This window comes from Serinus canaria, chromosome 1, assembly GCF_022539315.1.
Source record: "Serinus canaria isolate serCan28SL12 chromosome 1, serCan2020, whole genome shotgun sequence".
In the NCBI taxonomy this organism is placed as follows: domain Eukaryota; kingdom Metazoa; phylum Chordata; class Aves; order Passeriformes; family Fringillidae; genus Serinus; species Serinus canaria.
Genome location: NC_066313.1, coordinates 25,607,656 through 25,634,390, shown reverse-complemented (window position 1 = coordinate 25,634,390; position 26,735 = coordinate 25,607,656). Strand labels below are relative to the sequence as shown.

The 26,735-nt window shown below is 42.7% G+C and overlaps 1 protein-coding gene across 1 annotated transcript; it reads left to right on the top strand.

Annotated features, from left to right (window-relative positions):
- The first annotated feature begins 59 nt into the window (after positions 1-59).
- GDAP2 (ganglioside induced differentiation associated protein 2) lies at positions 60-23,972 on the top strand. The gene is made up of 14 exons (XM_030234657.2): positions 60-193; positions 1,751-1,997; positions 3,969-4,108; positions 7,953-8,106; positions 9,639-9,727; positions 11,634-11,710; positions 12,607-12,766; positions 14,091-14,241; positions 15,149-15,225; positions 15,870-15,946; positions 16,494-16,633; positions 17,241-17,295; positions 22,101-22,244; positions 23,188-23,972. The coding sequence occupies exons 2-14, from the start codon at positions 1,822-1,824 to the stop codon at positions 23,233-23,235; spliced, it is 1,488 nt and encodes a 495-aa protein (XP_030090517.1). The 5' UTR covers positions 60-193; positions 1,751-1,821; the 3' UTR covers positions 23,236-23,972.
- Positions 23,973-26,735: the final 2,763 nt, after the last annotated feature.

The following is a 26,735-nucleotide window of genomic DNA, read 5'->3' as shown; positions in this document are numbered from 1 at the left end:
TGCGGCGCTCCGGGCCCGCCGCGCTGGAAGTGCGTCAGAGCGGGCGCGGCTGCGAGCGCGGCCCCGAGGCCCCGCCCGGGAAGGGAAGCGGAAGCGCGGCAGACGCGGAGCTGCCCTGGGTGATGTCGCCAGACCGGCGCCGACCGGGACCGTCTGTCCGGGCGGGGCTGGCGGCGGCTCTGCGGCTGTGCCCGTGAGTGCGCTGCGGTGCTGGGGCGCAGCCCGGCCTGCGCTGGGCGGGCGCGGCGGGAGCCGGGCGGGGGCCGCTGGATGCCGGGCGGAGCGCGGTGCCGGAATCCCGGCTGCGAGCCGCGGGGCGGGAGAGGCGGGAGAGGCGGGTTCTCCTCCCGGTACGGGCACGGCACTGCGTCCTGGGCACTGGGGCCTCGGCCCCCGCTCGCAGCGCTCAGTGCTCCGCTCCGAGCCCGACAATCCCTCGGGGCCGCCTCCGCCCTGGGAGGGCCCGGCAGCGATCGTGGGGGAGATACCCCGGAGATCTGCGCGTCCCGCTTCTCCTCCTCCTTGCTGCCATAGCCAGACCTCTGGGTTTGGCTGTTCAGCAGTGGGAAGATGCTGTTGTAGATGAGCTCCTGGCTGGGGCCAGTGTAGCCGTGCTTACCTTCCCTTTCTCTCTCATTGCCTTTTCTGCCAGCGAAAATTATACTTAGATGCTCTTACCGCTACCTTTGTCCTAGTGTCAGCCTTTATTACCCCTCAGTGTGAGCTTGGATACTTGGTCGTTGTGTTGTGTTGTGTTGTTTTCCCCGGGCTAATGAATGTACTTAGTAAGTCGCGTTTCACAATTACTCCTTGTGGGTGCGATCGTTTTTAAATTATTATCAATTATGAACCTGTAAAAGCAGTTAAGTAGTGGGTGTGCATGTGGCAGGCTGAAGTTCCTTACGTGGGTATGTTTGGGCTGGTTTGATTCACTAGTGCAGCTCAGCAGTCACTACGGGAACGTAGGAGCCCAAGCGTTACCTGCTGGCAGCTGAAAAGTGAGTGTTAGCGCGTTTGAGCCTTCACCTGGCCAACAGTGGCATCTCAGAATCAGTCAGGTGGCAGAGTTCCGTCTTTAAGTGCGCTGGGCCAGCGTTCAAATTTACAGCTTTCCTTTTTCGTGCAAAACTGGTTTGGGTGAAGGGGTTTCGTGCCTGAGTGCACGGCTGTAAGAGCTGTGTGACAGTAAGTCAGTCTTGTGTGCAGCAGTTCAGAATTCACTGAACTGCAAGGCTGTGTTATTCGGGGAGAGGGAGGGATTTCGTTGGTTTTTTTGTAAGGGTTGGGGTTTTTGGGGGGTATGGGGCATTGTGGTTTGGGAAGCTGTCTTTTTTCTATTTTATATAAGTATTTACCAATATCTCTGAAAGGACAGATTATACATTCCCTGCTACAAATTTGCTTTTAGTCTAAATAAAGAAATAACACTTTTCAGAAAGACTGAGTTCCTCTCTGCACTTGGAAATTTGTCCTTGCTGTTTCCAAAATGTAAGATCATAGGTCAGTTGGATCAATATAGTAGAGAAAGTGTTTTCACCTTGAGTTGTTGGTAGAGGTTTGTGTCACTGTGAGTATCTGCATGGCCTTATTGCAGACAGGTAACAAAAGAGGGAGTGTTTGAGTGGGAAATCTGTTTTTCTTTTGTCTGCTAGCTGTTATTGCATTGCAGTCTTGTGAAAGGTCTCTATGGGACAATTACTTCTAGTGAACAGCTGGTGACCTGGTTTGATTTTTTTTTTTTTCTTTAAAGCACCTGGAAGACTCCAGTGAAAACTGGAGTGTGACAAGTTAGCAGAGGAAGGGAGTTGCTGTCTCCATTCCATGGATCCCTTGGGTGCTCCTTCTCAGTTTGTGGATGTTGATAGTCTGCCAGGCTGGAGTGATGCCTATGAGGCCAAGCAGCTGGATTGTCACCAAAGTCCTGTTGAAAAAGCTCAAGTTGATGTTAGATCACCTTTTCCATACAGGAAAGACATCAATGAAAAAATAATCTTGTGGTAAGTTCAGTGTGGCTCTCGTGTCTCAGTCATCACTTCTCCATTTACTGCAGGATCCATATCTTCATGTCATGATCACTGCTGTAGAATAAAACTTCTAAATCCTCTTTTCTTGAATCAAACGTTACAGGTCTGGGAATAACATAATCTTTTTGTTCACTGTAACTTTTAAAGTGTGGGATTTTGCTCCACCATAGGTTGTGCTCACAGGCAGTCCTTGATGCAGCAGACTGTGATACTTCCTACTGTGATACTGTATGCTTAGTATCAAAATCTAGTTGGGTACTTGGATATGAGGTTTTTAATTAAAAAAAATATGTTTGCTGTTTAGTAGCTTTTTTCTGTATTTGCTGGTGTTATTCTGCTTTCAAGTTTCTGTTTCAAATCGGTATTTCTTTCTTTTCTGTGATTCTTGTGGCTTGCTTTTGGCTCTTCCTACCCCTCCTTCCTCCATTCTGTGTTTTTTCTCCATGACTTTCTTCCAAAATTGATTGATGAAGTATAGTGTGCTGTACTCCACCAGTGTTTCTTTCCTGTAACTCAGATACTTGAGGCTGCTCTTTAGATGAATAACTCTTAACTTAATCAGTGTGAAGGGAGAAGGATTTCTCAGGGATGCAGATTCAAGGATCAGCCTGATCCTCTTTCTGGTTAACATATGGAGGAAATGGGACTCTTCATGGATTTCCTGAACTCAGTCAAATAGAGAAAGAGAGTAAGAGCACTGGACATAGAAAGAAGAAGTCACAATAGCAAATGTTCTCTGAGCAGTGCCACATGTGACACAAAAACACAAAAAGTTTCAGCTGTTTCCTGGAGAAGTCTGTAGTGCAAGAGAAACTCCTCTCTTCTCAAAGAATTGAGAATTGATTATCTAAAGAGTAGTGATAGACTGAGAGTAAGTGATCTGAGGAGTAGTAACTGAATTAAAAATTTGGTGGGGGGAAGAAGAAGAAATTTAGAAGGTTTTCACCCTATGTTCTGTGTGTTTCTCTTGTAGTCTTAAGTTAATAAAGTTTTTTTTTCCCTTTCATTCTTAAGTTAGAGCCTGCTCTGCTCTGTCTCTGATCACATCTCACAGTAGATACCAGAGAAAAAGTGTTTTCATAAGAACACTGACATTAAACCAAGCTCAAACCATGACAGGGGTAAAACACAGTAAAGAAAGAGAGGAGTAAAAGGTTAAACATCTCTTATGGCTTGGGCAAATGTGTGCAATTTCAACTGTTAGTTTAGTTGCTCCCTGCGTGGGAATCTTTATTTCCCTTCCTATGCTCTTTGATCCCAAAATCCCGGATGGCTGCTGCTGTGACAAAAAGCAGGTCAAAGTTCTGCTACTCCATTGTCCCTTATGCATCAGTGACTTGTTTATCTTCTGCATGTCTGATCTTTGGACAGCAGAATGAACATGATCAACTTGAGGGTTCACAATTTAGGAGCAAAAAGAAGAAAACTTGTTCAGCTGCAGTGTCAGTCTTGACCCACAGTGGTCTGAGGAAGAGCAGTTGTAAGGTGCCCTGGATAGTCTGTCTGCAAAAAAATAAAAGAAGTGCCTTGAAAAAGTTGTTTAAGTTTTGAAAATAAGATAACACAAGGGCTGTCCTCTTATCCCCAAGAGAAAATATGTGGGTTTTTGGAAGTGTTGCACTCCATCAGTTTAACAAGCTGCTTTGCATGTTTGCTGCCTGAGCTGCCCTACATACAGCTACAGCACTGCCTTTTCTACAAACACCCCAAATTACTGCTGAGGCTGGGACTCTAAAGAGCTGAGTTTTGCATGCAGTCTGTCTCCATCAGGGAGAGGCCAGAGATGATTCAGCTCGGTGAGCACATCAGGGTACGCTGTGCTGTGTGGGCACTGGAGTCCTGTCAATGCTTTTCCTGTAACTCGACATTCCCTTGCTTGTCAGCACTGATTTGAGAATATCCTGCTCAGTTGTACATTCAGGCTGCAATAAACTGTTTCCTCAGGAAAGGAGATGTGGCGTTACTGAACTGCACGGCCATCGTGAACACCAGCAATGAGACTCTCACGGATAAGAACCCGGTGTCTGAAAGTATATTCATGCATGCTGGGCCTGACCTGAAGGATGAGCTCCAGAAGCTCAAAGGTAAGTGGCTAGAGACATTTTTATCTTACTGAAATCTCCTGTCCTTGCATAGTACAAAGCATCAGGATTGAGACACAAATGAAAAAGGCAGAGCTTTCCCCAGCCCCCAACAGCTGATATTAACGTGAAAAAAATGGAGGAAACACCTGCCAGTCCAGTCTCTTTTTGCTGCTCACGTGACAGATAATTGAAAATCTGTGGCAGATACTTGAGTTGATGAGCCCTTACTTTGTGGTACAGTAATTCCCTTTGGTGTCTGAAGCCACTTTGAGCAGTTAGCTTATCAGAGCTTTTGCTCAAGGGACCAGTCTTGTACATCTTGAGATTTTATCCTGTTCAGTGTGTATACATAATGAAAGACAGAAACTGAAGTTCACCATTGAAGAAATTAAGTGGATTGTGTCATGCACTTTGTATATCCTCTTTCAGGATATTAATATACACACAGTCTTTCAGAAAGATATGATAATAATAGATGGATTGATAAAACACTGCATGTCTAAATAAAGTCTTTGTGACTTCTTAAGTTGGTTGGTTCATTTGTCTCTCGTGTACAACAAATGACTTTATTGGAAAGCTAAAAGAGAAGCCCTAATGCAAGGCTGTTCTAGAAATGTATGAGGTTTGCCTAGAGTCTTTATTAAACAAGTTTATTGCTGATAATGGGAGATGAATACTCAGCCTTTGTTTTCATCCAGCAGGCACTGGGAATAAGAGCTTCCTTATTTTGTGTGTGACAAACAAAAGTTTATAGTTATCCAAGGTCATACAGAAGTCTAATATGGTTTACAGATAAAAATTCACATCTCTGGGAACTATGGTACTGAACTGAATTTTGAGGTCTCTGTCTGGTACTGCTCACTCTTGGTAACTTGGTCCTTACATAGCTTGGTCTCCTTACATTGTGACAAAGTGGATATAGAAGAGCCATAATTCTAATATAAACTCTCAGTAGCTTAAATTGCAATTGAATAGAAGTCTTGTTTCTATAAAATCATCCTTTATGTATTCAGCTTGCTTTTTTTGAAAAACCTAGAAATTAAACAGGAGAAAGAGTAGCCATTTTCTAACAGAGCAAAAATTCAGTGTGTGCTGTGGGAGGAAATTAAAATACCGTAGGTGCTCTAGAATAGTTAGGACCCCACATTATATGCCAGAACTCATCTGAAATACACTTGGGTTTCTTGTGTGGACTGAGAGGTGGGAAGAGAGGGACTGCATTTCAAGGAGTCCTAAAGTCTGAGATCTGTCAGCTCTGTAAGGAGCTGTTGTGCTCAGCTTCTTAAATTCCCTTTTAGCCTGCTGAGTTATGTGTAGTTTTGCATCTTCTAACACAGTGAAAACACCATGTCTTCTCCCTGTAATGCATTCTGCAGGTTCACAACTCCCTAGGAAGACACTTCTCTTTTAATCTTGTGCCAAGAGCTTTATGGAAATCAGTTCTTCTGTGACACCCTACTGACATGTTGTGTGGGGGAGGAAAGAGAGGCTGGGTTACAGATTTGGCATTTAAGCACCCATAGTACATTTGTCACAGTAGCAGAAGTGGATAGAGAGCTTAGTTAAATCAGTTTAGGATTCATTTGTCACCTCTGCTTCCTTTTTGCCCTCTTTCCCGCTTAGCCTTGACATTTTTTCATTGGAGAATGTGCTGAAAAGGGGAAAATGCATGGTCTGTGTTCTAAAGCTGTAAAATGCATTTTCAGTTAGGTCTCTCCTGCTTTATTCCTCCTGCTTGGTATAAATTCACATTTCATAGATTCCAAGAAAAACCATGACCTGAAAGAATGTGACATGCTGACTCTTCTAAGGCCTGTGCCTTCTTTAAGGCTCAGCTAACTTGTATGTTCCTGGGAGCAGCATGAGTTTTGATTAATGCAGGAATCCTACAGCCGGGGGCAGGCTTGCAGATGTAGTGCTATTGATAGAAGCTTGCTTATCAACAAATACACATTGCAGTCTAATAAAGACCTTTTGGGGCACTTATAGCTCTGGTGATGCTTTTTTCTGCCACACACATGATGTAGATGATTCAGACTTTCTATTTTAAACTTGAGTAAACTATTCTAATAGCTGAAATCTTATCAGATAAAAAATGGGATCTTGGCTTTGTTCCCAGTTTGGCCACAGACCTTGACTTGTGCAGTTCCCCTCACCTTGTATCTTAAAATAAGAGTAATACCTCCTGCTCATTTTAGTTGTATAAGTTGTATAGACATCTCCGGGCAGAATGCCTTGGGAAGTATGAAGTGTGATCTTTATAATTAAGATTACCAATGCTACATCTGCTGCCCTGAATTTATTGGTTTCCCTACTGAATTCACATCTATGCCTCAATCAAACTTGCTTCATTCTTTTTCTCACAAGTTTTTCCTACAGGCCTTTCTTGCTCCTCACTTATTGTGAGGCATGGGGACCGCAGAGGAAGAAAAGTAACTTGATATCTGATACATTGTTTTGGGTTTGGCTTTACTTTTTCCATAGTCTCTTGAGCTGTCTTAGAGGCTGTGCTGGAATTCAGAAGAGTATGCTTAGTTTTAGTATGGTGTTTTCTTCCTTCTGATTAACCCAGAAGAAGCATGGTAGAGGTCTATAGAAGCTAATGACGTGATTTGTTGCATCAAAAACGTTACAAGATGCTGGCTTCAAGGCAGCAGTGTGGTTGCCATTAAAAAGATACAGTTGAAGTTTTGGATAAGGAAGATTCTCTGGAGTGTCTCTTCCCATAAAATATGCTTTCATGCATGCTGCTAGCTTGCCTGAGCACCATGAGGAAAGAGTGGAGTGGGAGAGATGAACATCCCTGTTCAGTGGGCAGCTTAAGCCAAGCTGCTGCAGCACTGCTGCCTGAAGGCTGCCTGCAGCTGCTCCTTCTGGCTCATTCCCTGTTGTGGCCACCAGCAACCTGTAAGACAATAAGGTTGAAAGCTAATCTAATGAAAATACTGGTTTTTAGTCAGATCAGAAAGCTGAACTGCAGCAGTACAAGCAGAGGGAAGAAGGTTGGAAAACACTTGTCTTTGAGGGTAGGGAAAGAGAGAGGCTAGAAGTACTTCTTCAGCTGTCCAGACCTGGAGTGGACTGGATTTAGGTGAAGAAGGGGAAGTTTAGCAGACTTTTCTTCTGTGTGCTGAAGGAAAACCAGACTTCAAACAGAGAATCTGTTCCTAGAGTATGTAACTGGAGGGTGCCATGAATGGAACAATTAACTGGATTGCTTGAACTTCCTTTCCTTGAGACTAGACAACTAGTCTGTCCAGAGAGTTTGAGCTGCATAAGGATCATATGTCTGCCTTGTGGACATGAAGAAACGTGCAAAACAAAGCAAGCTCATTCTGAGAGCATAAATTAAACAAATGTGTTATCTATTTAGTTTTCATAGCTTTGCCAATGACTGGTTTATTTGATTAAGGAGACTTGTAGTCATTTTATCCAAAAGTTGGTCTCCCCAAACCAAGTTGTTAAATCAGAAGGATTTTTTATTGCTAGCTCTGTGATATACTTGTGCATCTGTTCTCTGCACATTACTAAATCATTTCTTCCTTTGCTCTGTAAGTAATGTAGTAAGCACTGCAGTTAAGACAGAATTTCTAGCGATATCTGGTTAGTCCTTATACACATAGTTTTAAAATTGAGAGGAACAAGCACAGTTCTCACCTCCTCAGCCTGACTAGGTGCTAAGCAGCCGGTATGAGATCAGATGCCGTCCTTGATATTTGATGTCTAGAGCACTGACTTTTGTGTATGAAGTGGAGGTGTCTGACTGGAGGAAGACAAGAGCTTGAATACTTCTGCCTTTCTTGCCATGGCACGTACACTTACCCCGCTGTTTTATTGGTGGCAGGCTGCAGGACAGGCGAGGCCAAGCTGACGAAAGGATTTAACCTGGCTGCGCGCTTCATCATCCACACGGTGGGCCCCAAGTACAAGAGCCGGTACCGCACGGCGGCCGAGAGCTCCCTGTACAGCTGCTACCGCAACGTCCTGCAGCTCGCCAAGTAAGCACAGCACTGCACTGGCCTCCATCTGGGGCACAGCTGGCCTGGAAACTCGGCTCTGCTCAGAGATCTCACCTCGGAGAACCTCTTCTCGTGTTTGCTGGCTCTGGTTAGGGACATGAAAACAGGAGTGGTTTCACAGTGTGCTCCATGCCTTTGGTTATCTCTGCTGTGGTGTAGGGAGAATGGGCAGACAGATCTGAGCTGGCTCAAGTCCTGAAAGGGGGTAGCTAGAGCTGTGCAGCATTCAGTTCTTCAAAGGAGAATCATTAACAATTGCCTTGGGTTTTGTGCTGGAGCTTGCTCCAGCAGCAACTTCATGCGTGTCTGCAGCCATGGGGACACACCCACAGGCAGATCTGACTGCTGTGTCTGTGTGTTTGGCTTCTCTGCCCTTGTACAACAGACAGCTAAAATTCTGAGTCAGGCTATAAGGTTGCTTCTATATCTACAGTTGCAGTAGCTAGGTTTGTAGTTTTTTCTCCTTCTGTCTGTGGTATTTTCTAGTTCCTCTACCTCAGTATTTTCTACTTCCTCTACCCTCTTAACTAACAGGGGTTTTCTTCCTATTTTTCTGTGTTCTGTTCGTCTCCTGTGACAGCTGTTGTAGTGGTAGCAGTCACAAAATACACCTGAGCAAGAGCAGTGTCAGAAAGCATACCTAACAATTTTTTAGGGTTGGAAAGATCAGTTTTTCCAAGGTTGAACTTTGTGTTGCAGTGCAATAGTAACTGTTTCAAGATTACAGCTATGATTTTTTAGCATGTGTCGTTTTGTTCTGCTTCAGAAGTTACTAGAAAATTCAGGCCTGGATTGAAACATATTAAAAACTATTTTAAAATTCTTATGCTTCTGCATGCTGAATGTCTTTCAGTCAATCTGTTTTCCAGAGTAACTTTTGATGTTTGTGAAATTGTCTACCATCTCTGAGCCTGCTCAAACTCCTTTGATTACTGTTTGCAGCAGCTCTGCTTTACTCTTCTGGAAATATGGCTCAGTGCTGGAAGCATCTTACTGGTCTTAAAGTGTGTGTCACTCCATGGCTGTCTAATCATACCTAAGATGGAGGAAGTCACCTTGGCCTGTGTCCAGACCTCTAACAAAACAAAATCACTGGTCAGGTGAAGAAACAGGAGTGTGTATGTGTTGAAGAGCACCTTCTTTTTCCCTCCTTTTCCTTACTGTCAGTCCTAAAAAGGAACAAAAGTATTTTGGGCAAGGATTCCAGGGAGTTTGAGGGAAGAACTTAATTCAGGATATGAGGAACTGTAGGAACAACATAACTGAGGTAGAAGGAGAAATCTGAAAACAAGCACCAGAGGAACCAGTGGGGAATAATTAATGGTTCTCTCCTTCTCTATTTTATGAGGGTGTGTACATCTTGCCAGGGAAGAATCCTCCTGCAAAAATCTGAAAGAGGATTACTTCTGCTTAGAGGCAGAGAAGAAATTAATGGTGCTCCCTACTGCCCTGACAGACTTCTGTTTGCAGCTGGCTGTCTATTCATTTGTTTCTCTTTTTCTGGATTCCAGGGAACAGGCAATGTGCTCCGTAGGATTTTGTGTCATTAATACTCTGAAAAGATGCTACCCCTTGGAGGATGCAACCCACATAGCATTGCGTAAGTGTGTTGGAAAACAGCATAAACTGGGTGGCAGCAGGTCACTTACCTCTGACAGATTGCTCTTGAAATGGGGAAACCTTTGTTGGGGGGTTTGTGGTTCATTAGAGCCTGTACAAAGGCAAGGCATTCCATGGTTGATCAGAAAATGGAAGGAAAAAACAAATTATCCTTTCTCTCAGTAAAGATTCTTGGGATTTCATCAGTAAAGATCCATGGGAATCTGTTCTGGAGCTTGCATTTTTCAGTGCATTAATTTATAACCTGGAAAAGATGTTAAACATGAGGTGAGAGAGTTTGCTGGTAATAAAAGTTTGTTCAGAAGAACCAAGATGAGGCCTTACTGTTGAATACTTGTAGGCAGATTAGAGCAACAGTGAATTTCATCTGCTGTTTTAGTGTCATCACACATCCAAATGTAAACTGATATCCTTCCCCCACTGACCCACTCCTACAGGTTTCTGCCTTCACATGCAAAATGATGGGCTGATTATAGGCAGCAAAACATTGAGATGATAATACTTCCATGAAAACAACAGCTTGGGAGGAGCTCAAAACAGCAAGCTGAGTAAGACACAACAAAATTAACAATGTTTTGCAATCAATCAGCGCTTTGTTCACCCTTTAAAGCTGCAGATTCAAAAAGAATATAGTAGACAGAGAAGTTTAGGAGGTCAACAAGAGTAGAAAAAGGCAAGAAATAGTGAAATGAGCTCAAGACTTTTTCAGACTGAAATATACCTGACTTGAGGGGAGGGTGATAGATGTCTGTAAACTCATGAGTGGCATGGAAATGGTGAAAAGAAATCAGCTGTTCACTGTCTCCCAGAATAAGAACCATCAAACCATGCCAGTTCAGAACAAACAAGGGAAAATGGTTCTTATGCTTGTTATTTGTTTTATGGAAATTCTTACTAAGAAGCATTGCTAAAACTTTTCAAATTTCCTTGCACTCAAGAGGAAACTATATTAAAGGAAAAATGAAGATCACTGAAAACGAATCAGAAAACATCCTAAAAACAAAGTATAGAAAAATACTCAAACAAGAATATTATGTACTCTTGTATATACTGGTTCCTATTTCCCTCATCTCTTTTGGCTTTTGCACATGTTCACATGCAATCAGAACTGTTTGCTGTGAAACTGCACAACTGCATTTGTTGTGTAAAGTAATGTGGCAGGTCAACACGATTACACAGGAATTTGTGTACAGTAGTACACAGAAGTATTGGAAAATACCTCCTTTTTCCCCCTCTGCTGTTTCTTGAACTCCCCAGAAAGTATTCTCCATAGATAACTTCTTTTATTGCTGTCTTCTGTTGTCCCTGTAGGTCTGTGTGATACTTGATAAAATACTCTCATACTAACAATTTGTTTGGACGCTTTCTCTCATGATTTACAAATAGAATTTTTTATGCCTCTTTGGCACAGCTGACCCCAGAGATTTTGTGTTGCTGAGCCTGCCTTGAACCAGCTTCTGCTGTAGCTTGCTTATATTGCTTTGCTGATAACTTCAGGCACAGTGCCTTGTTTTAAGAATGCATGGTTTTAGCAGTTTGCACAGGACTCTCTAAAGTAAGGATTTAGCTTGATTTTTCAGGGCTGTTGAATCACATTTCACAGTCTAAGGAATCCTAGTAAGTTAAAATTAGAGAGATTATTCTCTATTTGTATCTCTCTCTAAAGTCAGCATCAGGAGAGAGTGGAGATGGAACTTCCAATAAGCCCAGCAACCCATTTGGTGTGTTAAACCACCACTTAATCCACACTTGCCTACAGCCTGTGGAGCTATTTAGTATGAGGAGAGCTGTATCTCTCTTCTGCACTCTAGAGTTATTCACTTGTAGCTCTGTGTGTAGATTTCTCCTTCTGTTTTGCTAACTACATTTAATCTGCTTCCTTGCAGGCACAGTTAGGAGGTTTCTGGAGGTTCATGGAGAGACTCTGGAGAAGGTGGTGTTTGCTGTCTCTGAGCTTGAAGAGGTATCTTGGCATTCATTCTACCAAAATTCATGTGCATGACTGATCTTCTCTGCAGCAGTAAAGCTGGATTTGGATTTCCCCTTCAGATCACATAGACTCTTGGTCTTGGAGCATCCTTCTGCCTCCTTCTTAGCATAGCCTCCTTTCCAGAACTGTTCATGCTCTTAGCAGTCACTATGGACACTTGAAGAGGGCCAGTTCAGCATCCCTACAGATCACCTACAAAGATCTGAAGCACTGCTTGCTGGCTTGTTGGAATAGCTAACCTGACATTTAATGATCTGTGTTCTGAGAGATGCAGGCAGTCTCAATATTGACTTTCCTTGTACATCAAACTTGTTCCTGTGCAGAACACCCACACTGTGTTCAGGTTCTATGGCATATGGATAAGGAAAATAACTAATTTGTTGGGGGTCATAAAACTGCTGATCAGTTGGAGAGAACCCATGAAGTAATACATTCTATAGAGATTTTCACTGTTTTCCTTTATGTGGGGAGAGATTTTCTTGTTTGGCTGGTGTTTTTTCATTTTTCCCAGGCAGATCACTAAAGGTGATCTCTGTAGTGGTACATTTTAACATAACAACATTTGCTCAAATCTGTTGTCCGTGCATATTTTAACTTCATTACAAAGCTGAAGTATCTGCAATCTACCTGAGCTCATGCAGGTTTTACCAAAGTCCTCTCAAAGTCATTTGCCAGTGTGGCAAAAAGACCCAAAAAGTTAATCTTTATCAAGATTACTTGATAAAGTACTCCCAGCTCACAGCCCAAATTGAGGGAGGCAGTACTTTGCCTCCAAGCTGCTGACAAGCTCCCTGCTACAGAGGCAGGTGCTGTTTAAGTGAAGAGCACATATGTGTGATAGACCCTTCATGCATTTTTCTTATTTGTAGGCCACCTACCAGAAGTTACTGCCTCTGTACTTTCCGAGATCGTTGGAAGAAGAGGTGCAGTCCTTGCCTTACCTCCCTGCAGACATTGGCAATGCGGAAGGGGAGCCGGTAGTACCGGAGCGGCAGATCAGGATCACTGAGAAGCCAGGCGTTCCGGATGGTGGGTTTGGAACTGGGCTTTGGATTAGTGTCTCTCTGGGAAAGTCAGTGGGGAAAGACGGAAAAGGAAGGAGAGAAATGTTTCCCTACTTCAACTCACCTAAGTCAGGTTACAATGATTCCAGTTCTCAAGCTGCCTCCTTGGCTTCTTGTGTTCCCCAGCAGTAGCTGTAGTAGAGCCATTCTGTCTTTTCCTTTCTTGGTGGAAGAGGTGGGTTGTTCGTTCCCTTTGTAATTTTTTTTTTTCAAAGTGATTAGGATCTTTGAAGGTGTTCTTGCAGAATCTTGTGCAGCCCCTAACTGAAAAAGGTATTATGGTTAATGGTCTGTCTTGGATTGTATTGATACCACCAGGATACAGTGCATCCAACTAGTAAATGGGCAATGAAAACTAGCAGAAACTCCCTAAAACATATAAAATCACTAGGGGAACCCAGAGAACAGTATTTGGAGGTGGCTATCAAAGTTCAGTGAAAGTCTGTTTGTAAAGAGGTTGCCTAGATGACAGGGTGGAGATGAGTTATATGTAGCAAAACGATTTAATATATTAACTGACAGGGCAGACACATTCTGCCTTACTTGTTGAGCAGTGATGTGCAAGTTTTACAGCCTTAAACCATCCAAAGCAAAAAACTGGGAATTCATTTCAGTTTTCTGCTTTTGCACAGCCAGTTGGGATATGAATATTTGATATTTGTGGCTGTGGCTGATCAGTGTGAGGTATTCAACCACTAGCTAATAAATTGTGAAATTACTGGATTTGCATAGGTAAGAGTGAATTTGTAGTGGAGTCCTGTGCTGTTGTTCCACTGCTACTATAGCATGTCATGCTGAAAGGAGAAACTCTGTTTCTGTCGAGATTGCCCAGAGAGACAGTGCTAGAAGTCTTAGCAACATGCCTGGGTGACATCAATTCAGTGGAGCATTCTGGTATTGTCACCATGAAGTGAGCCTGTGCTCTTCTATTTCATCACCCAGTCGTGTTGTAAACAATACTATAAAAATAGCTACACCCAGATCACTACAGCATTTGTTCAGCAAATGCCAGTGATACAAGAAATTTCTACATTACAGCTTCTAATTTGAATGAAGCTGTAGCATCTCTGCCTCTGCATGTTAATTTTTCCCCTTTTGACAAGTAGGATGACTGTAAAGCTGAACTCACTCTCTCCAGAACTTTTTTTTGGGACAGTACCTCGAGGGCTTTGTGTTAGCCTGTAGCACAGTGATTGTGTTGTTTTGCTGGGACATGTACCAAGTCATCAGCAGCACTGCTGTCCTGTACACAGCCCAAACATTTGATACCATCTTTGTTTCCACTGCAGATGCTTCAGATGAAGAGGGTCTGGAGGCAGATTTGTCTTTCATTGGGTCCCATGCTTTTGCCCGCATGGAGGGGGACGTTGATAAACAGAGGCGCCTCATCCTTCAGGGACAGTTGTCAGAGGCAGCACTGCAGAAACAGCACCAGAGGAAGTGAGAATTTGCTTGTTCATGTGAATATTTGTGTTAGTTAGGACCAACCCTTATGAATGATGGTTTTGTTATCTGCAAAGCCTCATCTTCCAGCACACAAATACAGGTAAAGCCTGGTGTCACCCTGGATTGATGAAGGAGCCTCTTTGGCCTGAAGGGAGAAGGGACGGGGCAGTAGGAGAAAGAGAGGAGCTTGTGATGACCCCTTTAGCGCACCCAATGCATCCAGCCAGCTGCCTTACCTGTTTGCCACAAGATGTCACTGTTTTGTCACCACTTTTAGTAGTGGGATCATTTGCTTTTGGTACTGCCCACTTGTTCCTGAGGCTCTGCGCAGATAGCAAAACACTTTTCTTCCACTTGGTAAATAAAAGAAGGCTCAGGCTTTCTCCCCCTCCCTGCCCTGGTAACCCTAACGTGCATGATCATTCTCTAGAAGGTATTTCCATACTGGACTCCTCTCAAGGCTCGGTGTTGGCTTGTTTTGTCAGATGAGGCACTAAGTTGTTCATGAAACTGGTTACTGCATAGTTGTGTTCAACATCTAGGCTTTTCAAGGAAATTTTCTTTTTTTTTTTTCCTGCCTTTTAAATACTGACATATTTAAATGGAAAAACCTCTGAGATCTTTTCAGCCCAAATGCAATGCCTCTACAGTTACTAGTTGATATTAATCTGTATTAAATGCCCGAGTGAAAATCATTAGGTGTGTAACTAAGACACTAAATTTTATTTTTTAACACTTCTTTCTTTAAAAACTTGATAGTTGCTCCATAGGTCAGAAAACAGCAACATCAGAGAGGGCTCAGTCAGAAAAAGCTTGTTTTGTCCTTTCCATATACCTCTTCAGGCTTATACTGCTAATCCAAAGGGGGATTAGATCTGACCAGATGTTTTTGACTTTCTAGTTATAATCGCTGGCTGTGTCAGGCAAGAGCTGAAGACCTCTCTGACATTGCTTCTCTTAAAGCTTTGTACCAGACAGGTAAGTTTGGGCTACTGATGACAGATCTATGTTGTCTTAAAGTAAAAATATTTTCTTTGGACTTGCCTAAACAATAGGTCATGCTGAAAGCATAGCTGTGTTTCTGGAGAGAATCTGTTCAGCACTTTGGCTGATCTCTTAGGCCTCATGAAATCCAGAGCTTACATCTATCTTTGTGTAAATACCAAGGCTGTGTGATACCTTCTGCTCAGTAGCTGCAAATTTCAGTTCTTTTGTTTGCCTTAGACAAGGCTCTGTGAGCTGCAGGAGGTCCATGAGGCATGCTCTGGGAATCTGTGCCCTGGAGTTCAGAGCCTGGTTTCTAGGCAGAATTTTGCTTTGGTGGTAGAATTGCAAGTGAAGGGGTTTTGAAATAAAAACCGTGTTATTATTTGATATTTAGGTAAATCTGGAGTACACAGGCAGCATAAAATTGCAGTCCTTAAGTTTCTCAGACACATGGGGTTTTGGATCAGAATAGATACTGCTGTAGTGAGAGCAGTAACTAAGCATAATTCCTCTGTTGGAAACCAGATGCATTGCCAAAGTTCTGAGCTGAGGCTCTTTCTCCCTGGTTTGAAAGGGCCCAGCTACAAAACCTGGCATGGCTGAGAGAAGTTGTGACATCTTTCTTTCTTTTGTAGGTGTAGATAACTGTGGCCGCACTGTGATGGTGGTGGTTGGAAGGAATATCCCTGTGACATTGATAGACATGGAGAAGGTAAAGCTCTGTAAAACTAGAGTTGTGTAGGTTACATATGAATGTTTTGGATGGAAAAGTCTGATTACAAGGGTAATTCAGTTTTAATACTAGAAGCATCATTTGTAGGACTTAAGATGTTAACTAGAAAGTATTTTTATAGGCAGATGAAAATGCCTTACAGAGCTATGTGTGCAGTGGGCTGACACATTTCAGTGAGGCTATTTTTAGAAAAAACAGGGCTAGTATGGGCTTCTTTTTCTTCTCTAGAAGAAGGAGAGTTACTATGCTTCTCTGACTGCCAAGATGTGAAGAGTTAAATGTATTTTTTTTCAGGGAAACAGCAAGAATGTATCTCCATCTGTGAGGTCAAATAGACAAAAGACTTCCAAGTCATTACAGTCAGGTTGGAGACTTGGAATGTTGGCCCTGCTTTTGTAGCTGAAATGCAGTGCCATCCAGCCTCATGATTCCTGATTTTTAGATGAAATAAGGGAAGTATATTAAGATGTAGTGCAACTGTGAAAGAGTTCTTTGCAAATATAAATTTAGTTTCTTTCTGCCTCAGGCTCTTCTGTATTTCATCCATGTCATGGATCATATTGCAGTGAAGGAGTATGTCCTGGTGTATTTCCACACGCTGACAAATGATTACAATCAACTAGACTCGAACTTCCTGAAGAAACTCTATGATGTTGTTGATGCCAAGTGAGTGTCAATAGGAAAAGAACATGTTCTGATCTTCTTCTGGGCTGTGCAAATATTTGTTGTTCCCTGTATCTGGTTTCCCATTTATTTCTGAGAGAGTTTGGCTGAGACAAAGACCTAAATAACTAACAAAGGCAAGAAGAAGGAAGAGGTGTTTTCTTTCCTTCTCAAGTCCATCTTTTAACCAGAAGTTCTGTCCTCTGCAGTTTCCCTCTGGAGTTCTTGGGGAGGCACTCTGGTTGTTTTGTCTGTCACAATCCAGAGCTGGAGCTTTTGGAGCCTGGCCTTGTTAAAATGTGTTGGTGGTTGTGAGAGGAGAGGTTTGGGTAGCAGTGGCAGTCATAGTTTGTCCTTAACTTTCTTTCACTTCCCACTTGAAAGGCTGAAGGCTGTGATGTCATTAACTGAAAAATAACCATTCTGCTTTTTTTTTAATTTTTCTTTTCCCTTTACATTTACTTTTTGGTGTCTGCCCTTACATTAGATCTGACTTTATAAAATTACATCACAGGCACTTAAGAAATATATTCTCTTTTGACAGTTAGTTTGTGTAGATGATTTTAGTTAGAATTCACTTTTAAGTATTTTTTTTCTTTCTCTAAACCAGGTACAAGAGGAACTTGAAGGCATTGTATTTTGTCCACCCAACATTTCGTTCAAAGGTAAGGTAAATCTTCCAAAAGAAAAGTGTATCTTGCATGTTGGTGGAGTAGCACGTAAGCCTGTAGCATGAAGAACGTGGAGACATAAAGAAGATTCCCAAAATGAGGCACTGTCTTCTGGATCCACAGTCAGAATTTGAAATTCATCCCATCTTTGATCTAGCTGCAGTCTTCCAACCTTTGTGATAAGCTGAACCCCAGTGCTGTGCATGCTGTCTGTGCCCTGGTTTTTGTGTGCTCTTACCAGAGAGAGGTGGAACCTTTGAATCATGTCTCTTTCAAAGGGAAACATCTTGTCATTTTTCCTGCTGGCAGGGTCACAAACCATGACCAAACACTCAGGGAATTCTTTTCTGTGTAGTTCATCTCCTGGATGTTTCACTTTTTCTTTCACCACAAGAGGCATCACGTGTGTTCTGTGTGTCACTTCAGAGCTGCCCTGGGAAGGGCAGGCTCAGGCAAAAGCAGTCTCAGGCAGCAGTGAGATTAGTCAGGGTTGGAGTGGAGAGCAGCAAAGAAAGATGGAAAGAGTGCCTTTGATGGAGTGCAGAAAAAATCCTGTTAATCCATCAGGAGACAAAAGACTTGAACTTGTCATGCACTTAGTTATTACCCTTGGCTGAGATCTGTGTGGGGCAACAGAAGATGGAGCTGGTTCCCTTCTGGACCTCACATCCCCTACTCCTATTGCAGCAGTGTGAGTAGTTCACATTAACTAAGTGGCAGCAGCGGCCCTTCCTAGAATTTTTATTTGTCCAATTAAAACAGCAATCTGATCCTCCATGTTCACATCAGATTAACCTCTGTGTTTATTCTGCTTTTTGCTGACATTAATCAAATTTGAGAAAATTATATGCCTGGAAAAACACATCTGTTTGCACATGTTCAGCAAGAATTTCTTTGACTGCTAAATTTCCAAAGCATCTTTCTTTGTCTGTGCACAGCTGGGACACCATGAGACTTGGAGCTTCCTTGTTTTTATGGAGATAAGGCTGAGGCTTCTCAGCAGCATAGGTTCCAGTTTCTGTTAGGTTATTTGTTACTCCCACAGGGTACAGATCAGAGGTCTGTGTCCTAGAATTAGAGCTTCCAGCTCTGGTGCTCATAAAAATGTAGGAGCTGGCAGAGAACATTATAAAGGTCACAAAGTTGAGTGGAAAAGCTGAAGCTAGGAAGTACTAGTGTTTTAGATTCTCAGCAGCACTTCACCCCCCTTCTCTCTTCCCATGCATTTCTGTTTAGTTGAGAAATATTTTTCTTGTTGTTGGAGGATGACAGCTCATCCTTACTGGTGTCTATTGCCATCTTGTCTGTCCCTTTGGAAACTGCAGTGGGACTCAACAGATCTGTAGGCAAAGCAGATGGTTGGTGGGAAGCAGGGAGGGTGAGAGACACAGAGTTCTCTAACTTGCTGGAAATAGTATTGGTTTGTATCCTATTCTGGCAGCACAGCTGGAGGCAAAAGAGAATGTGTATCTATGTCTTTCTGCCAACCTTTTCTTTCTTTCCTTTTCTTGGAAGGCAAGCAGGATTGCTTTTGACTGTTGCATGGACCATCAGCTTATGAAACATGATGGGGAATATGCAGCAGGAAGCATGGTGAAGAAGATGGCTGCTAAGAGGGAATGATTTTTTTCTCCCCTCCTTTTTTTTTGACTCTTTCCGGACTCTTGTCCCCATGGAAGATTGCTAGCTCAAAAGCTTCAAATTTCTTCAAAAATGTTTGGCACATTCATCTTCCTATTTGGATCACTTGCTTTCTTCCTTTCCTAGAAGTAGTAGGAAATACCCCATGGCTCAAATTCAAGAGGGAGGTCTGTACATTTATGTGACTTCCCAAACACATCACCTTCATTCACAGATCTTAAATATCTGGTATAAATTGTCCATTTCACAGCAGGGTTGAATGCTGGCACAGTGGATAGCTGCCATCTGTTAGAGTCACTTCTGCTGATTTATGGGCTAAAAGGGATCAAAAGGCTTTTCATCATGTCTTCTGGAAAACCATGTCCCTAGAAAACCAGCACACTTCTCCATGTACTTTATGGTGCTAGCAGTGATTCTTTGTTTGGTTTCTAGGTATGAAACTGTTGTAAACTGTGTGGTTCAGAGGGTAATGGCCCGTCTAGAATACATGGAGTTTGGTGTGCTGGGGGAAGGTTCAGCAGTTATCCTAAAGCACAGAGTAAATGAAACAGTGTGAGCCACTGTGCTCTCATTTTTGTACAGTGCTCCTGCTTTTCCTCATGCTTTGAGTGTTCTTGTGATCTGTGAAATGGAGCTGTGCTGTCATGAAATCACAGTATAGATGTTTTGTAGGTTGGAGTGGCTCTTGCTGCATGAGCACTTTGCTGCCAGGCCCCAGATCTTGGCACCCATGAAGTGCCATCACAAGTTCCTTTGTACTCATGCATGCAAAGTTCCTCCTGCTTGGTTTTGATAAAGCTGCTGATAGATAAATAAAGGGCTTTTGGAGGCATTTTCATGTGAATCCTCTCAGCTCCCCTCTTCTGAGAGCTCTCCAAACAAACTTTTTCAGAGCTTGTATTCTGAACTGAACTATAAATTGCTGGATCTGAAACAGTCTCACCCAGAGTAATTCTGTTTTCATTAATTGGCTGTGAATCAAGAATGTTTCACAGCTGAAACATACCCAGAGACTCAAATTAGATACTCAAAATCATCACACTCTTTGTATTTATCATGAACATGTTTTGGTTTGTTTTTCTGTACTGGTCCTAAAAGCAGTTTCTTGAGATCAGATGCCAGTGAAAAGGTTGCTGCAAATCACTTAGGTTTTCTCTACACAAAATCCTTCCAACTTGAATAAAATTTCCTAGATTTTAGTAAATTTCTCTTTGAGGTATGCCCAAATTATGAGATTAGAGACATAACTAATCTGTATTGCTGTTTTTTTTTTTTTGTGGGAAACAACTCATACATTTAACTGTGGGTTTATAGCTTGGCAGAGTGATTTTGACAGCTTTTTATTTAGATTCAGAATATCAGATCAAGAAAAATGAAGGGAAACTTCATAAGATGTCTAGATTTTTTAACTTTCTTTGGCTGCTCTGGTATAACTTCCCCTACTTTCAGTGCATTAATAGTTTAATTTAATTGAAAGTGCCATGTCTTGTTACCAGTAAGAAAATAGCTGCTCTTGTATTACTCTTTCTATACCCTGTGATTATCAGGAATAGAGGTAATAGAAAAATTCTCCAGAAACATTTCTGCCCCCCTCCCTTCTCTCTGTGCTCCTGGGTAATGCCAAGCTGCAGTGGCTTGTTTAGTGAGAAAGAGGGGAAAAAGAAAAAGCACTTTTCCCAACAGCTTTTTTTGTGATGGCTGCAAAAATATCCCCTATTAGGATTTTATATATTAAACATCCATAGCAATTATGTTTAATGAGTGTCATTCATTCATAACACACCTTGAAATCCATGCTACTTTGGTGCAAGATTGAGAAGGTATTTTTCACTCATAAACTGTCACTTAGTGTCACTCATAAGAGGTCTTGTTAGAACAATATAATGAAAAATGGATGCCAGTAAAATCTGTCTCCCTGCTTTCTGCTAACATAAATCTCTATTTTTGCCCTCAAATAATGAATTTATTTCAAATGTCCTGTCGTGTTCTTTACCTCCTTTTCTCTTTTTCATTGTTCCTTTCTCATTAAAATAAGCTGTTCTGTGGAGGCAGCACAGTTATTCCAGGACAGTTTTTAGGAATTGACTTTCTCTTTAATGTTGTATTCAGACAGATCATTTTTATTGACTTAATCTTAGAGTTTATTTGAAACTCTTGCTTTCCTCAAGGCTTTTCTTGCAGTGTTGCTTCTTTTTTGTTAACTTCCTGCAGTCAAAGCAAAATTATCAAACAGAATGACAGAATGGTCAAGGTTGTAAAGGACTCTGGAGGTCATCTGCTCTGACCTCTGGCTGAAGAGTCAGCAAGAGCTGTTGCACTTGACCATGTGACTGATCCCTACTATGAGCATTTGTGACCTGTAGAACAGGTTTTTTTCTTTTCCTTCAGTCTGCCAGGAGAAGAATAGAAAAGAAATAAACAATAAGTAATACAGTACCTAATTTTGGAGAAGGTGGATTGAAAAGGTAAAGCTTGTGCAGTCAGTCTAAGCAGGATTAGATTGCTGTCTTACTGGTCTTCAAAAACAAAAATTCCCTATCCTGTTTGTACCCAAAACAGACAGAGGTGTGACTATTTGAAGTAAAATCTTGTAGAACAAGTTGATAGGCTTATTCTTGTAGAGTTAAATTAATAAGGCTTTGATAAAAAAGGTGGTAGAACAAAAGCTCACTCAGACAACCCAAAGCAGGAGGGAGATTTCAGTACAATCTTTGAAAAGCCAAAAGTCTCCCTTTCTCTCGCTCTAATTGGCCTTTCTTTCCAGTGAAGACTTGAATGTAAAGTGTTGAAAATGCTTCTGGCTGAGTCAAAGAGGTAATTTTCTGAACTGGCTAAACCTGGAGTGAAAGCATGCCACTATACTGATGGGGTTTTGAGGAAAAATAGCAGAATAGCTGTCACTCTAGGACTGGAGAAAGGGACCTTCAGCTGGCATTTGGGGAGGAGTGAGTGTAGAATCAGAAAACACTAGCTTGAAGCTCTCAAGACACTGCTTGCTAGCAGTTGGTGGTGCATACTGCCTGACCTTGCTGTGTTGTGGCAATGATTTTAGTGTTTCAAGTTCAACTCAAGCCTGTTTCACTGTGGAGTATTACATGGAGCTTGAAGGTTTTGAAGCAGCGCCTTGTTAATTGGTTTTTGTGGGGTTTTATTTTCAGGTCTCAGCATGGTTTTTCACAACCTTTACAGTCTCAGGGCTAAAGGACAAAATCCACTATGTGGAAAGCCTTCAGCAGTTGTTCACAGCCATACCCCCAGAACAGATTGATCTTCCCCCTTTCGTCCTCGAGTACGACGCCAGGGTAAGTGACTGCCTGCGGCCAGCATGAAACTCTGCCCTAAGAGCACTCCTTGTGCTGCTCCCATTCTGCTCTGCAAGTGCTTTCAGGGCACTGACTGCCACACCTTAAGAATGGGGAGAAGGAAGAGGGAAGGTTCCTGGAGAGTCTGTGTTGTTCTGTGAGTAATGATTCCCTGAATTTTTTGTCTACATCAGCCCGAGCAGAGGCCTTGGCTAAGAAGAAGGGCTGCTTTCCCATTAGAGCAGTCTCCTTTTGCATAAAAGGCAGCCTACCCTTCTTCAGCCAAGAACTGTAACATAACACACTAACAGCCTGTGCACAAGATAAAATTGGTGTTAACTGCTGTACACCTTATACTGACTGGAAAAAGAAATAGTAGTTGTGTTTCATCTTCCCTGCCCCACATACTAACAAGCATGCAGGAAAAGTGAAAAAAACAAACAAAAACAACAGGGAAAAATGGAACAGTAGAAAGGTTTAGAACAGAATAGAACAGTAGAGGGTCCTTTGTATAGGACCCCCTTCCCGTCTGCACCTCAGGTCTCTAACCAAATAGTGGCATGAATATGGCTGCGTTGGCAAAATCCTTCCAAAGACTGTGTGATGCAATTCCAAAGAAGTAGCCAGAGCTGTGTGTCTGCATTAGTAGCTTTGTCTGAGTCACTGGCTGTGCCAGCATCTGTGGCTTCCTGGTGTCACAGCTTTGGCTTAATGGCAGAAGTTTAACTTGCACTTCCTGCTTATGCTTAAGACACAGGCAAAAGCAAGGCCTGTGTTTGCTTGTTTACCAGCACAGTCCTCTCCTGGGTGAGTTGTGGCACTCACTGTACCCATGGAAAACAAAACCTAATACCTAATTATTTCTGCCTCTGTTGCACTGTCACTGCCCCAAGGTGTATTGGAGAAGACTTCTGTTCAACTGCTTATTCTGTTCTCATTGCAGGAAAATGGGCCTTACTATTCCTCTTATCCTCCATCCCCTGACTTGTGATCTGCAGTCCTGTGATGCTGCCAGTTTCCCATGGATCCAATGACCTGATGCCTGCCAAAACCTGTGCATTTACCCATGTACAGAATTCAGAGAGAGGGTTTTCCTCCCCCAGCTCTGGTATTTTTTTACTGATGAGATATTTTCAAGCACTCAAGCAATCAGAGAACTTTATGCCACTGTGAACTGTACAACTATTTCAAATATATTTATCCAATGGAAAAGCTGATTTAAAGATCACTAGATGCATTTGTTTGTTTTGTTGTTATTGCTGCTGTTATTGTTGTTTTTTGAAGCTGTTACATTATTTTTCTGAAGAGACTTTCTCTTTTCTGGGAAATCCATCAAAAGCACTTCATCATATTTTTAACTATTACTATTTTCCAGCTCTGTTTGTAATACCCATTTCTGACTGGTCTGTACAAGTGTTGTGTAGTACCAGCCTGACACATCCACTCATCATATGGTCTGTGTTTCACATCTGATTACTTTCCCTTTCTGTTAGTACTGATTACTTTAGTCTTGACCCAGCAAAACTATCTGGAATTGGGAATGCCATGTCTGCAGGCTGACAGAGCACTACAGCCAAGCCAACATTACTCCAGGATTTAGTCCCATAAACTGCTAGGAGCCTTGAAAAAGTCCCTGTCAGTTTTCATTGGGTGATGTGAAGGACCATGTCAGGATGCCACTACCCTCCCAGTAAGAATAAAACTGAAAAGCATTTGTGGTTTCTTTAACTGTTCTCATTTATGTTCTCCTTTGCCATGGCCAGATATGTTGGTATAAGTGGATGCCATCTGCCTAAACTGGGCTTGGAGGGGAGGGGGAAATGGTGGCTCCAACCCCAGCCTCTGGTGACAGAGATTGTTTCTTGGAGGTATCAGTGTCCCTCTGATTTCCTGTTACACTGACACTCATTGATTTTTGACAGACATGATACATGCCAGAGAGCTTAGCCACAGGTTACTTGAGGGACTGGAGGTGAGAAGTGTTTCAGGGCTGCCTGTGGAAATTTAAAAGAGGGGGAGAAGGCTCCCTTGTAAAACATAATCAGGGATGGCAGACCCAAGTGCAGGAGAACGAAATCCTTGGTAGGAAGAATGTCACAACACTACTGAATATGAAAACATGGTATGATTTTCATTATTTGATTCTAACTGCTTTCCTTCCCCAGCTTGTATCTGCTACTCTCTGTTTACCAAAATTCAGTTTTCCTTGTTTTCCATTTCTGCAATAACTACCTTTTTTAAGCATTAGCAGAAGTCATTGTGAGGTATCCTAGAAGGTGGCTATTCATGCCTGTTGGGCTAGTTGGAAATCATACCCCTGTCTTATTTAAAGATGCTGTAAACTGATGGGATAAGCAGGGAAAAAAAATTCTCTCGTGGTCATCTAATTGCATGTCATGATTTCTGTTTGCAGTCAGAGTTTGGAGTGTGGTCTAAGGCAGGCCGTACTGAGTTCCCTTTCTTTCCCACCTTTGCCTCCTGGCTTAGTGTTGTGTTTATCCTGCACCTATCCTCAGCCTATTGGGATATCTGTTGCTATGCCAGTCACAGATTACAGTAATCACTTGCCCAGGCTGTAACATATAAAAAGCAAGTGGGTTTGCTTTCTAAGTGTCCCTCAGGGTCTCTGATTCCATAATCACATCCAAGGTGCTGCTAACACCTGGAAACTCCAGCACAATGGAAAACTCCCTTAGTGCTAATACTGGGGAGCGCTGCACCTTATGGTCTGTTCACATGGGATTGATTCCGCGCTTTTCTGGTGGCTTTGGAGAAGGAAACAGCAGCAGTTGGTACAGAGCAGCCACCACGTGTCCCTCCCACCCCTTTTCACCTGGCTGTTCTCAGCTGCCCTTGCCCAGTGACTTTTATAGCCAGCACTGAATTTTCCATGCTTCTCTAACGATTTGTGCAGCTTTCCACCCCCGTGAACCATCTGCTGTTTTTCACACCCCGGGCTTTTCCAGTGCCGCTGCTGCAGAATTGCCGGCGAGCACTTAATGGGCAGCTTAAAGGTGATTCAGAGCTTATTGTGGAAACCAAACTCTCAGCTTGACAGTTTTTAGATGGTTTCTGTCCCTTTAGCTCACAGATGGCTCAGAGTCATAAAACCTAAACAGTTCTTGTTAGGACTCAGACTGCACGTTTTCCAAACGTGCAGTCATTTTCAGAAATTATTTGGCTCGGTGAAGTGTAAATGTGCCTCCAGAGCACTTGCAGAGCAGAAAGGAGATTTTGGCTCTGTGCATCTTATTGTGTATATTTTTCCCTTGAAAGACTTTGCTTTAAGTCTTATTTTTTTACCCAAGTCTTGCAAATCTCAGTGGCAAGACAGACCTGCATTGTGCTGCAAAGATCCTGCATTTTCCAGTGAGTCTGGAGCTGTGACAATTTACCAGTTTTATGTTTTTAATGGAGACATTTGAAAAGGTAACGTGACAGTGAAGAAACCCAAATCATTGAAATGCTCAGAATATTCACTGCTTTAAAAATGTTTCATTGCTTAATTCTAAGATGCAAAAAACTGCATTAAACAGCTGGGCTGCATTTGTTCTAGGCAGTGATAAACACTAGCCTGCCCTAGTTAAGGGTGGACACGATGCTTTCCTCTGGAAGGTGGCCAGGGAGGCAGTCTGTGTGTTGTATCATCCCCACCCACTGCAGAATTCAAGGTTCTGGTGAAGGGTTTGTTGTCTTGCCTAAAGCCATCTTACACCATCTGCAGGCTCAAAAAGGGGAGTGTGTTAGTGCAATTATGAGGGTCATTATTCACCTCAGTATGGCCCAGGGTGTTACTGTGGTAGAGTGGCAGCACTGCTGTCAGTAAAACTAAGCTCTGGTGCTCAGGCTCTCCTTGGCCACCCTGTTCTGACAGATCCTGTGTTCTCTCAGTGGCACTGCCATTAGATGTCCTAAGTCTGACCATGCACAGGGGACTCAGTGTCTGGGCTTACCTGTTCTCATTTGCCCAGGCTGAGGTTGTAGCAATTGCCAAGGCAGTGACAGATAATTTACCTGGTGGCTGCTGCTCCTGTTGAGTGTTGTGCTGGTTTCTCAGCTGGATGCTGTTGGAGAGTGGGAAGAAGTTGTGGGTGAAGTCAGAATGTCTACAGGCCTTTGAGCCAGGGTGAATTTATAGAATCACAGAACAATTTGGGTTGGAAGGGAGCTAAAAGGTCATCTAGTTCCATCTCCCCTGCCATGGGCAAGGACACCTTTCACTGGACCAGGTTGTTCAAAGCACCATCCAACCTGGCCATGAACAGTTCCAGGGATGGGGCATCCACAGCTTCTCTGGACAACCTGTTCTTGTACCTTGTTGGCCATGTACACTTCAACCTGAACTGTTCTTTTTTCCTGTGCTCTCCTGCTCACAGACATCTGAGGATGAAAACAGAGCTGCTGAGTTTCTTGGACATCCCTTCCCCAGTGGCTGCCTGAACCCATTTTTCCTGCTGCAGCTGGCTCTGTTGCCTCAACGTTGCAGTGAAG

Coding starts and splice junctions, on each gene's coding strand:
- GDAP2 (XM_030234657.2), top strand. CDS start 1,822: ATGGATCCCTTGGGTGCTCCTTCTCAGTTTGTGGATGTTGATAGTCTG. Junction 11,711..12,606: donor CTGTCTCTGAGCTTGAAGAG/GTATCTTGGCAT, acceptor TCTTATTTGTAG/GCCACCTACCAGAAGTTACT. Junction 14,242..15,148: donor CAGAAACAGCACCAGAGGAA/GTGAGAATTTGC, acceptor TTGACTTTCTAG/TTATAATCGCTGGCTGTGTC.